Raw genomic sequence first — 12,106 nt, 5'->3', positions numbered from 1 at the left:
TGACAGAGGATGCAGCATCACAGATGATAAATATGTTACAAAACAACAGCCTTGGAGAACAACATGAGAATTTGGATGCCAAAGGGTCAGGATGACTTAGACTCCAGTTCTAGCTATGCATGTAATGCAGAAATAGACAGACCAACATGGAATGAGACCTGCTGAGTGCGACAGGGAGCATTTATAGGAATGTATCTGTTGCATGGAGCTCCCTGGTGAAAAGGCAACCAACACATATTGCAGCTGAAAGCTTACCTTTTTCTTTTGAAGGCCTCCTCTTGCAGCAGAAGGATCAGTCCAAGATTCTTGAGCTGCCAGGAAAGAGAACAAGACACAAATGTCAGACTTTGAGAAGGCAGTCACAGAAACAATTAATTGTTGCTTGCATGGTTTGGAACTTTCCTCAGCAAAAGGGCCCATGGTTCCAATTTCCCCTTCACTGAACCTTCAGACCATTTCAACTGAAGAATTTCAGGCCCAGATCATGGGCCCAAGAACCACTCTTGCTTCCCTTTCTCTTTCTTAATTACATTCTTAGCATCCGAGTACGTGCACAGGCTTCATGAGGTGATGTTTGATTAGATCGAACTGGCACACCCCCACTCCCCCATAAATTTTTTCACAACTAGCTGAAGCTTTCCTCATTCTGCAGAGGCTACAGAAGTCAGCCTCAGAGTCAGGCCCAAACCTTGGTCAGGACCTGCATATGTGCGTGCACATCAGGGTTCAGGAAGTTCCTGGGGTTCTTCAGAGAACCTAGTAATGCGTTACCATACTGAGGGCTATGTTAAGGGTGAGAGAGGGCTTCTCACCAACACCTGCAGGCGTGCCTCACTATGGCAGTCCACAGCAATGCAGGTTGCTGTGATAAAGGGGGAAGTTAGGGATGGGTTGAAATTTTCCCCTTCCAAAATCATGTTCAGAACCAAAGCTTAGCAAAATTTGCTGGCTTCCCCACTAGAAGGGAACAGACTTAATCAGTAAATGCCTTTGGAGCAGAGGGTGTCTCAGCAGATGCTTCTGTGGTACCTAGCCTCTAACCTCACTCCAGGTAATTAAAAATCTATCAGACAACATGACATCAAAAGACTTGTGACCACACTTCATTCTGTGAAGGTCAAATTCCAACTACCTGGTCTGCTGCTGTCCTGTAAGAGTACCTGCATCTCAAACACTGCGGTTTTGTCTGCTTTTATCACCCCAGTATTAATAACCTCAAGCTCATGAGACAGGAATAATCTGTGAGAAAGTGGCATAATTCTAAGGGGCAGTATCAGAATTGCTGGAGCTCAGTGCTGCACTTAATGAGCCACTGATCCTGAACTGAGCTTTAAAAATCACAGACGAAAGATGCAAAAGGTGCTTCATTACTTTAATTACCTTTATTATTAAAATTCTGGCAGCCTCTTTTTGCCCTCCCTTTTACCATGATTTCAAGACTCACTCTCTGATGAGTTTGGATCAGTAGTTTAATTAAGTTGGCACTTACTTCTAGCTTGGGGATTCTGTGCCCTAGAATTCTGCTGGCCCCCACTGAGCCTGTGGCCTAGCAGTCCCTGGCACTATTCCAACCCAGTGGCACTTCAAATCCTCACAGGAAACAACTATTTAAATTTTAGTCTTTAAGCTAGGCTCGTAATCATAAGACATGAGACAACAGGACCCTGCTGTATTTTGCTGGGATGAAACTCTGACTATCTTGTTTGTGCTATTTGTGAAAGAGGATTTCTTACCAACCCTGAAAGGAGTGCCCCACAGCAGTGGTCTCTAGCAATGCCTGTCCTAGAAAAAGCAAGACCATCACAGGCTGGAGTCAGGGATTATCCCAGCCAGAAAGGAGATGAGCCAACATGTTGCTGTCTTTCACCCCGTCCCTAACGCTCCCCAGGAGCATGGGATTTCTACAAGTGGAGATCTCTCTTCACTGCGCTAGCAAGAATGTGTTCATGAGCTGGTCAGGTCATGTTCAGGAATTTCCAAAGCAAGCAAATTTAGCCGGTCATATTGAGTGATCTTACAGTCCCTTTCCAGGATAAATAAAAGTACCCATCAAAACCAGAATAACAATAGCAGGGAAGAAAGCACTGTCAAGGAAGCCAGTCTGCACTGCTGATCTGCACATGCCATATGCTGGCATTAAAACTGGGGGTAAATGCTGCTAGGAGATGGGAACTTACCAGCAGTGAATTCCTGCAGGGCATATTCAGCCTGAGACTTTTGTTTCTCTGCTGAAGGGACAACTCCCTCTCTAGAGTCCCACTCCACACAGCAAGGCTTCCTTGGTGGCGTAAGTGGCTACCGAGTACTCGGATTTCCTAAATAAAGCTGAGACTCCCTAGATAATCTTTTGTGCCTGACAAATGGTCTTTGGTGTAGGCAGCAGTCACTGCAGACAGCCCCCTAAGACATTGAGCCTTACCCCACCAACAATGTAGACTGGAAGATACCTACTCTCTATCATCAATGAATCCTAAGAAAAACCAGTACAAAGCATCATTCAGAAAATGATGGTCCAGATTCTTCCCAGCAGATGTGCTGATACTCAAAGCCAAACCATGCGCTGTAACTAAAGCCAAAAGGGCTTTCCAGCTCCCCTTGGAATAGAGCCCCCAAATTCTGCTTGGGAAGCACTACTCCACCTCTGCTCAGGCTGGGAACCACAAGTAAAGCCATGCATAAGACGGGGAATGTAACAGAGAGAAAAAAAGAGATAAGTTACAACCACTGTCCTGTTCCTTGCTTAGAGAACCAAGAAAGGAAAAGGGGCTGCTTTCCTGTCCTGCTGGCCCAGCAGCTGCCTGAATGGAGAGAGACTGAGAATGCTTTAATTCCTCCAGGACCAGAGGAAAGCAGAGAAGGAAGCTGGAGCCCCTGCTTTCTGTACCCAAACTCATCAGTAAGAGCACAGTGCTTTAATTTCACTTCCAACATCCCCAGCTGTCACTTACTAGTCCTAAGGACAAATATGTCCACAACACCAGCTGTATAGCTCCCCAGGCATGCAAGGAAACAACAAACAGCAGTGAGCATGCACACATGCACACACAATAACATGTGCACACACACACCCCACATTTCACTGGAAGCAGTAACATTGCCTCCCCCACAGGTCTGGAGGCTTCTCTGGGTACTACCTGCATGATCCACGTGGGGATCTAGCCAAGGGAAGAAACCTGAAAATCAAGGCAGGGTGGGAGAGTCATCATCACCAACACCTTTTACTCAGTGAGTAATGTCCCTGGACTACTATCTCTGATAGCATTTCAGAAGGAATTTGTCCAGCCTTAGCTTAGAGCCTTTGTGTGTAGTTCCCACAGGCTTCACACAGGGGGATTTGCTGCCCTTGGTTAAACACAGCTCAGCAAAGGATTCCAGGTGCAGGCAAACCTCAAAGCCTCAGTTCCTTCACTCTCAGGTATACACAGGGCTTGGAGAAGCATCTGCTCAAAAATCTAAGGATTGTCAGCCTTGTTGTTAGGGATCTCCACAGCCTGGATAAACGTGTCCCATGAGACAGCAAAGAATTAACAAGCACCAGATGTGGTGATGTGAGAAATAGAAAGAGGGAATACCCATCCATTGGGAACTAGGTCCAACAGCACAAGGACTTCACAGTACTTGTAGCCTGGGCTGGATTCAAACTGTAGACCCAGACAGGAAAGGCTCCAGGTCTAGAGCACTGCACAGAGGAACCCAGAAGTGATTCCCAAGCAAGCACTTTATGGAAACAGGAGAAAATGGGGAGAAGTAGAGAACAACAGACAGAGGACTTTTAACCTGAGGCTAAGCAAGGGATATCCCATGGACAGAGAAGCAGCACCCTGCCCTCCCAGCATTTCAGATGCTCTTCTTGTGTAAGTTACATAAGCAGGGCGAGATCAGCAAGCCTTCCACCAGGCATTCCCTGTGAACCACCACCCTTTCAGTCAGAGCAGATGCCTCGGGAGTGGTTGACTACTTAGGGTGCACCGGGGACCAGAAGAGACAGCATTTGTATCTACAACCTGAGGGACAGAACCGTTGAACAGGCTGAATTAAACTGTTATCATTGCTGTGTATCACCATCACAGCAAGACTCAGCACAATGTGCCTGTAAGGTTAGACTCAGCAACACATCCAGCCTTTATGGTGACAGAAGGTTCATGTCCATTATGTACTGCAAACACCATCCAGGAGCGTCCTGGACACACAAGTCACACAAGCTGTACTTACCTGTGGGAGGAGGAGGAATGCTGGCTGCTGGCAGGGGCTTAGTAGATGGAGCTCCAGGACCTCCTTGAGGGTAACCCACGTTCATGGGGCAGTTGAAAGGTGCTGAAGAGAAGCCTAGAGGAGACTGGCTTGCCACAGGGAGAGGACAAGCTGCAGGAAGCTGAGATGATGGGACTGAGGCTGGAGTGAAGAGGGAGGGTCCAGGTGGTAGAACACCAGGAGATGTCATGGACATGGACTGTCCTGGCAGAGAAGGCTGGCTGGGGAAGGGAGCAGGACCAACAGGTCTGACTCCCACTGGTCCGAATGGCTGAGAGTGTGACACAGCTACAAATGAGAAAGAGTGTATCAGCATCCCTTGCTTCATGTGTAAACTACTCCTGATGCTCTCCTTCACGCTAGTAAGTCTGCCCTTCTCCAAGCCTTACCCTAGAATCTCCATGCCAGGAGTACTCCCCATAACCCAGGTCACATCAGTCAAACTCTGCCACAAAATTAGCTGTGGCTTCTCCAACTCTGTATATATGCTTAATATCAGTGGACACACAGCAACAGTTGCTAGAGCTAGATGTTTCAGAAGCACTGAGAAGTCTCTCACACAGATGACTTATCCTTTGCAAGTACAATAGGCCTGTGAGGAAGAAAGTAGACCAGCCATCCATGTTGAAGACTTTAGTCTAAGAAAACCTGGATAACGGACATGACTACCACAATGCTTACCTGGCCCTGAAACAGTTGCTGGAACCAAGCCCAAGTTGTACTGTGGGTACACAGGCCCTCTGGAATAGACACTTGTTTGTGGACCTGTGCTGCCCTGAGGAGGGGCAAGATGGTGAGGTGTTACAGACATCGCTGGCACTGGCTGAGGCATGAAGTGGGAAGGCACTGAAGGCTGAGAAGGTGCTGAAGGGGCAAATGATGACTGATAGTTGGGCTGCAATTAAAAAACAAAGAACTTGCAAACAGCCAACAGTCACGCGCATACACACACAAGCACTTTCTATCCCTGTCACTTCTCAGACAAGAGAAGATGCTACTGCTCTCAGTGTCCTGGATTGATTGGGTCAAAGGCCTTTCCCACCACATAAATTGCTCAACAAACTGGGCACCACAGTCCCTGGACTATTCTTCAGCTCTCACAAGGATTAGTCCTCAGGAGCCAGTTCCCACACAGTGACTTCCTGGAAGCACAACCAGATAAAATAGTGATGGAATAATAATAAAGTAATAGAGGCTGGAAGCAAAACTTCCTGAATAGTTTTCTCATCCAAGAACTGAGATTAAGCCTCTAATTTTCCTGAGATATGATGGTGAGATGGGTATAGGAGAGTGAACCACAGTCCCCTTTTACCTCAGTAAGATCTTGGTGGATCACTACACTTGCAACAGTCTCCTCCAGTGACTGCATTTGGGACAGGGCTTTCAGAAAAGATGTCAGGCAGCCTACTTGTGGATTATCACAGAGCTTGTGTTTGCTCCAGTGAAAGACATCACTGATGGTTCCTCAGTGCCTGCAGTCGACATTCTCTCATATTACTTCATATACTTTCCACAACCCAGTAGCCTTCCTCCCTCTCCCCAATCCATGAACACCTGAGTTAAGGCCTACCTTCTCTGGATGTCTGGCACCTGTTTTGTGGGCGGCTCCTTCAGGGGCAGAACCACCCTTGGCTGCTGGAGATGTGTGTTTAACGACACCAACATTGACACGAGTGCAGGGAAAAGGGGGGGGTTGCTGATCCCCTGCATTCTCTCCTTGAGCATGGAAAAGTCGGTCTCGGAGCTGTTTGATGAGGAGCTGGAACAAACTATGCTTTAGAAGTGCCTTGAGACCCTCAGATGGAAGGTGCTGTGGAAGCACTCAAAGCAGATCCTGACACAAAGCACTGAGCATTGACCTGCAAAACTAACCACTTCCCCAGTAGCCACCAGGAAAAAAAACCAACACTAAAACACGTAAGAGACAATCTGGGACATCACCTGCCACATTCCCAGGCAGATGAAGTCTCACTGATCCTTCCTCCAATCTTTAGACTTTTCCCTCCCCAACCCCTACCCACATTTAGGCACTAGACAGATTTGTTTCAAACTATAAATTGACCTCCCCATTCCTTTCCTCTACGAGCTAGTTTTAGGCACAGATGCAGCTTCCCTGCAGAGCTCATTTGCAGCGTCATTCTCCAGGAACCATTTTACAGTTCTATATCTCCCTTCCTTTTTCCTGAATCAAAGGCACTAAAAAGAAAAAAGCAAATGAAGACAAAAACTGTGTCCTACAGAAAAAAAATAAAAAACCAAACATACTTCTACCCTCAAGTTACCGTAATTCAGCTGAAACCTTGAGACCTGATGCATGTCAAAACCTAAGCTCTCTTTTGTACCAAGTATCCTTTTTCCCCATATACCACTCTTTCCTGCAAGAACTAATTTCTCGCTCACCTCTTTAGAGCTGCTGGGTAGATAATTCATTGCGGCTGACAAGCATCCTTGTGATGCCAGGAGACTGGCATATTGGGCGATTCGTTCTGCCAAGACAGGGCCTGGTGCTGGTCCTGCTGTGCCTCGGAGCATCTCAGTGGACCTGCTCAGCACCATCACCTTCTCTATGAGATCCTGAATAAACCAGGCGGAGGGAAGAAACAGATCTCTCAGAAACTGACTTGCTTTACTGGTCCATCTCATACTGAGACAATACCAGATGGCTTTCCCCACTTTCAACTGATGTTGGGTCCAATGTGAACAGAAGTTACTTCACTCTGCACCAGATACCACCACTGATTACCGTTTCATCAGGTGAACTTTGTGGAGAAAAACAGGAACCAGGAAGCAAACCCCAACACTGCTACTTTTATGGTAAGGGAAAAAAGAAAATCAGAAGCCACAAGGACATTCCAATCAACTGTGATATTTTTACTAAGAAGTAACTACTGTAACTCTAGGAGTTACAAGCTATCAGCTTGGAAGAGGAAAGATTAAAACCATAGCAAGAGAAATTCACTACAAAAAACTACTGCTGCTGGCAAACAGACCAGAGGTTTTTAGTTATTCAAACCTCCTTCAACTCTTAGAAATCAAAATAATGTTTATATCTGTAGAATGATATATGCATCATTGGCTGATAACGTAACTGGGAGATCAGTTTCAAACATAACCAGGTATGGAAGATGCCTTTTTGTTTCTGTTATGCACTAGTGGGGTTGCAAAACCAAGGAACTTTGTAGCAGAGGGCATTACCTGCAGGTATCTGAGCAGAAGACTTGTCTAGTTCATTCTAGCAACTGGTGAACACAACAGGAGCTACTGACTCAGCCAGGACTGGTTTAAGTGCAACAAGTAGATAACAACACTGACTTAGAAGCCCTGATTCATCTGCAAGCTGTAACCTCCTATACACGATCATTATGCTTGCAGTGGGAATAATGCAATCTAGACTTTATTTTATTTTGCCAGAAGCTGTTCTGAAGGTTGAGCCAGATCACTGGAGCATTACAGTTAAACAAGACGAGCATAGCAGCAAATGTACTCCCAGTCAACTGCCAGTAAGAAAACAGGTACAATCTAAATTTCCTTGACTAAAAGGAAGTTCAGAGATTACATCAGTATACAAAGACAGGCAGGTAGGCTGTAACTCCTGTCCATGGCTGGATTTATATGCAATGTAATCAGTACTCTCTAAACACAAAAATCCTTGAAGTTTAAGAGTGCAAATCTCCTTTAGATGTAAGCCTGTAATTCAGGCTAGAAGGAGATACCCTGGTAACTACCAACAGGTTTGCACTGTCTGCAGGAAGCCAGATACTCTGATGGGATAATATAAACAGAGCAGGGCTACCAGACTGGCCTAAAGAGGAGTCAAACCAACATTATAGCACCCGTACCTGCAGGGCAAGGGGTGATGAAGTCTCATGGTTTTTCACCCAGCATTCCACCAACCTCTCCACATTGCCTGATGAGATATAGCAGAGGCAGGCATCATTGGACAGGGCTGCATCTCCTTCTGACTCTAGGCGGGCACCCAGCATGTCTAGAGAGGAAGAAATACAGACAACATTTAACAGACTCTCTTTCCGAAGAGCTCATTAACCCCAATGCTCATCTCTTAGCAACCCTACAGTCAATTTTTATACAGCTGCCCAGGCACACAAAAGGAAGAAAAACCCTTTAAAATGACAGATTAATTCAATGACAAAATACAATGCTTTTTTTTCCAAAGAGGTGTGGGAATCTCTAGGCAACAGCAGTGTCCAGTACCAAGGACAGCTAGTAATACGGTAATTGTCAATGTTTAGCAAATGCCAGGAGATAAAGATGAGCTGGAGCTACATCACTATCATCACTGCCACTTTGCACTGTTACAATTTGGTTTGTAAAAGACATTGTATTTTCTTTCATTTCAAGTTGTGTTATCTTACTTGTACAAAGTGCCCGCATTTCTCCAACAGCGCCAACCTGTTCCCATTAGCCAGGAGTTAATTCCCAGCTAAGCAACATGAGTAACTTCATCAGATTCAGTCACTAGATTGTCTCCTAACTCTGACTCTCAGAACAACCAGTTGCTGGGTATGTTGGACTATTAACAGGACTGAGGAAACTACTGAAGCCATCAAACACTCATTAATCCCTGTTTCTGAGCTTAAAAAGGGATGTGTTGAAATGGTAATCTTCTTTCAGACGGAGTGAAGCCACCTGACTTTTTACTGTCAAGGAAATCCTTTTCTTCCCAGAGTAAAATAATAAATATCGCCCTCTTAGTGTCTCAGTCTAGTGCCTATCCTAATTTTTTTCCATGCTACTGGTAGAGGTGACAGGAAATATCAGCATATATAACTTTACACCATGACTCTCAACTACAGTGTACATATATCATTCTCGCAACTTGACAATCCACACTTAACGTTCCAGCTAGCTGTAACGAGTGCTTTCCTTCCTCAGCAGTATCCATGCTTTTCTGTGAGCAGTCCAGAGTTGCCCTCCCCTAAGGAAAATAGTATCAAAATATAGTACACTGCATACCACAAAGCTGAGTATAATCTTCATGCTTTGAGTATGTTAACAAGATGGCCAGTGCCTCCTTCCAGCTCTGTAGATCACATGTGCAAACAATATCTTGCCATTTCTGCTGCACAATGGAGGAAAGCAGCTGTAAGGGAAGCAGAAGGCCTCTCAGTCAAGGAAGACAAAGATAAGCCGAGTGCTTAAGCAAGTGTACCCACAGGGATAGCTAACACTTCAGGCACACTTCCCACTATGCAGCAACTACCTCACTGTACATTAAGGTCTACCAATCCCAGCATCCCAATGTTAACAGTAATTAGAACCCAATGCCTCTAAAGAAAGTAAAAAAGTTCAACAAAGCACTTAAGAGAACATGGAAACAGCCACACTATACAAGACTAAAGATCTATCTAACACATATCCTACTTCATAGCTGCTAGTATCAATGACTGGGAACACAGTGTTAGGACATCCCAACTCCTGTTACACTTCCCCATTTGTCAATTAAGTAAGCTAGGACCTTCCTAGCCAAGCTGTAAAAGGGCAGTATGTGCCACAGGTTACAAGCATGGGGAGCTGAGGCAGGAGATTAAAAGAAACAAAGAATACAGACCTCCTGGGTGGGCAACCAAGAGATTAGAGTAAATGCCTAGCCAAGAGGAGATACATAGATTCTGCTGACATCCTACTTCCTGACAAAGTATTTCCATATATATCCAGGCAAACATCTGCCAAGATATTGCACACCTTCCCCTGCTCAGTGGGTACACAAAACTGTCACTTACCTGGGAGAGTTTTGTCTTATGCTTGGCAAAGTAGCGCTTCTGGGTCTCCTTTAGGAGGTTCTCCCCACCAGCTATAGCTAAGATGATGGCATCAGCAAAGCGCTCTGCCCGCATGCACAGCTCCACTGCACCCTCAAAATTCCCCAACAAAAGGGCTTGGCTGATGAGTCCATCCGTATCTACAGAGGTGAGAAGCAGAGTCAACCCACCCATCCAGATGCACTGATCATGCTAATTTTAAAAACTAGGCAGTAAAAAATAACAATATATGGAAGCCCAGCTAAAAGAAGATTTGGGAAGTCAAATCAGGTTTTGCACTTTAAGAAAACCCAATGACTTGACTCATTAAGTCTTCCATCATCTAGAAGACTCTTCTCTTTAATGGGTCTCTTATCTGCAAAGGCTCTTTTTTTTTGCACAATGTTGAGAGATGCTGCATGACACTGGGACAGGTGATGTATTTTAGAAGTATCCATGTGCTGGAGTGGACCAGATTCTTCCTGCTCTCTCTAATTTTCTGGTTTTCCCTCCTTTCTCCTTTTTGTAAGAAGGCACAAACACATTTCATGTAACATACCTTCTGTAACAGGAATCTCCAATGTACTCATATTTTGTGGAATGAGGTTGTCGAAAAAGTCTGAAGAGGAGGAAACAGCAGCTACATCATCACTGGAATTTATCAAAAGCTGTGCAAAGAGTGCAAGAGGTTTATTAATTAATTGAACACACAGATCCTGTCCAAAACAATTTAATGGATTACAAGGTGGGATGGGGCTGCTTTCCATTTGGTTGAGCATGCTCATATAAATCTGATTTCAACTTGGAAACCCACCATGCCTCCCGTCACGGCTCTATCAACCTGCACAGCTTCACCAGGGCAGCAACAAGTGCAGTGCTGCTACTGACAAAGCCTAGGAGACTGACGGTGTAAGACATGCAATGACAACAGTATTGGCTGCCAGCATTCATCAACTCAAATGCCAGCCCTTGAGCAAGCTGAAAAATTATGGATGGAACAGAGACAAGCCCAACAAGTGATTACTGTAATTAACAAGTAGGGTCACAGCCATGCTACTGAAATTGAAAATTAAAATCTATTGAAATGCAGGACATAACCGCTATCCCTAGAATATCTCAGCAAGTGTTTAAGTTTTGTGAAGAAAACCAGTAATTTGAGCATAGCAGTTTTAGATACCTTAGAGAAGCAAAATGTACAGCGCATGGTGAACTAGGCCTTGGAAGGCATCCAAAGACGGACATCCCAAAATCATGTGAGAATACATTTCAAAGGATAGAGGTGAAAAGGAAAGAAATGCAAAAGAAATACCACAGCAGAAGCTTCACAGAGGAAATTCAAAACTGCAGCAGGAAGTTAAACTGGGGTGGGGCTAATTCTATCACTGAAGAAAACAGCACCGGTGAAGCCAGCCTTCCTGCAGTGTTAAAAGCCAGTCCTCATCATTCACTGATTTGTTTTAAAGCCAGAAGGGACCGCTATGATGGTTTAGTCTGAACCTGAGAGAGTCCAATAGGCCTGTGAACCGCCCTCTGTGATGGCTGCAGTGAGCCCAACAACTTGTGGTTGGAATTAAACCTTCCCGTTCATTCTGCCCTTCACTGCTCTCCTAGATTGGCAAGATGTACAGGACATACCTGATCTGGTTGTGCATCATTTGCCTCATCTGCCTCGAGAATGGGTTGTTTATCTGGGATCCCATTACTCAAACATGATGCAATCTAGAAAAGTAACAGACATTCACAGAGTGAAGCCCCCATCAAAGTTAAACACCTGGGCAGCAAAGTCACCAAGTGACTGGCAAGCCCCAGATACCATTCCCCCAGCTCTTTCACCTGTTTGAAAAGTTCCACCTCTCCCTATTCCTGGCTGGCTGCCTATCAGAGGTTATTTATCCTTTTCAGAGCATTGTCCATGCTGCTGCACGAGTTTCCTCCCCTGAAGCTCCATCAATGCTATGCCAGACTGTCTTCATCTGTCACCTTCTTCCTGGCTGAGGGATCCCCCGAGATGCAGAGAGCTGGATGCTAGAAGAAGCTCCCACAACTGCACTGTTATACACTTCCCAAAGCACCAACAACTTGAAGCAAGATAACTG

The 12,106-nt window shown here is 45.3% G+C and overlaps 1 protein-coding gene across 2 annotated transcripts in view; it reads right to left on the bottom strand.

Annotated features, from left to right (window-relative positions):
• The window catches only part of SEC31B (SEC31 homolog B (S. cerevisiae)), a 29,344-nt gene that overhangs the window by 4,455 nt on the left and 12,783 nt on the right, over positions 1–12,106 (bottom strand). Inside the window, exons 12-22 of one of the 2 annotated variants that reach the window (XM_010072417.1) lie at positions 11,646–11,729; positions 10,570–10,678; positions 9,993–10,171; positions 9,226–9,352; positions 8,091–8,236; positions 6,652–6,825; positions 5,822–6,010; positions 4,933–5,146; positions 4,213–4,539; positions 3,135–3,173; positions 256–311 (exon numbers count right to left, since the gene is read on the bottom strand). In XM_010072417.1, the coding sequence (XP_010070719.1) occupies positions 256–311; positions 3,135–3,173; positions 4,213–4,539; positions 4,933–5,146; positions 5,822–6,010; positions 6,652–6,825; positions 8,091–8,236; positions 9,226–9,352; positions 9,993–10,171; positions 10,570–10,678; positions 11,646–11,729 (1,644 nt within the window). The remainder of the gene's footprint in view (positions 1–255; positions 312–3,134; positions 3,174–4,212; positions 4,540–4,932; positions 5,147–5,821; positions 6,011–6,651; positions 6,826–8,090; positions 8,237–9,225; positions 9,353–9,992; positions 10,172–10,569; positions 10,679–11,645; positions 11,730–12,106) is intronic. The other variant, XM_010072418.1, reaches the window with a different exon arrangement.

The sequence above is a fragment of the Pterocles gutturalis genome, unplaced genomic scaffold (genome assembly GCF_000699245.1).
Source record: "Pterocles gutturalis isolate BGI_N339 unplaced genomic scaffold, ASM69924v1 scaffold8377, whole genome shotgun sequence".
Taxonomy (NCBI): domain Eukaryota; kingdom Metazoa; phylum Chordata; class Aves; order Pterocliformes; family Pteroclidae; genus Pterocles; species Pterocles gutturalis.
The sequence above is the reverse complement of the archived record's forward strand: the minus strand, read 5'-3'. Positions and strand labels throughout refer to the sequence as shown.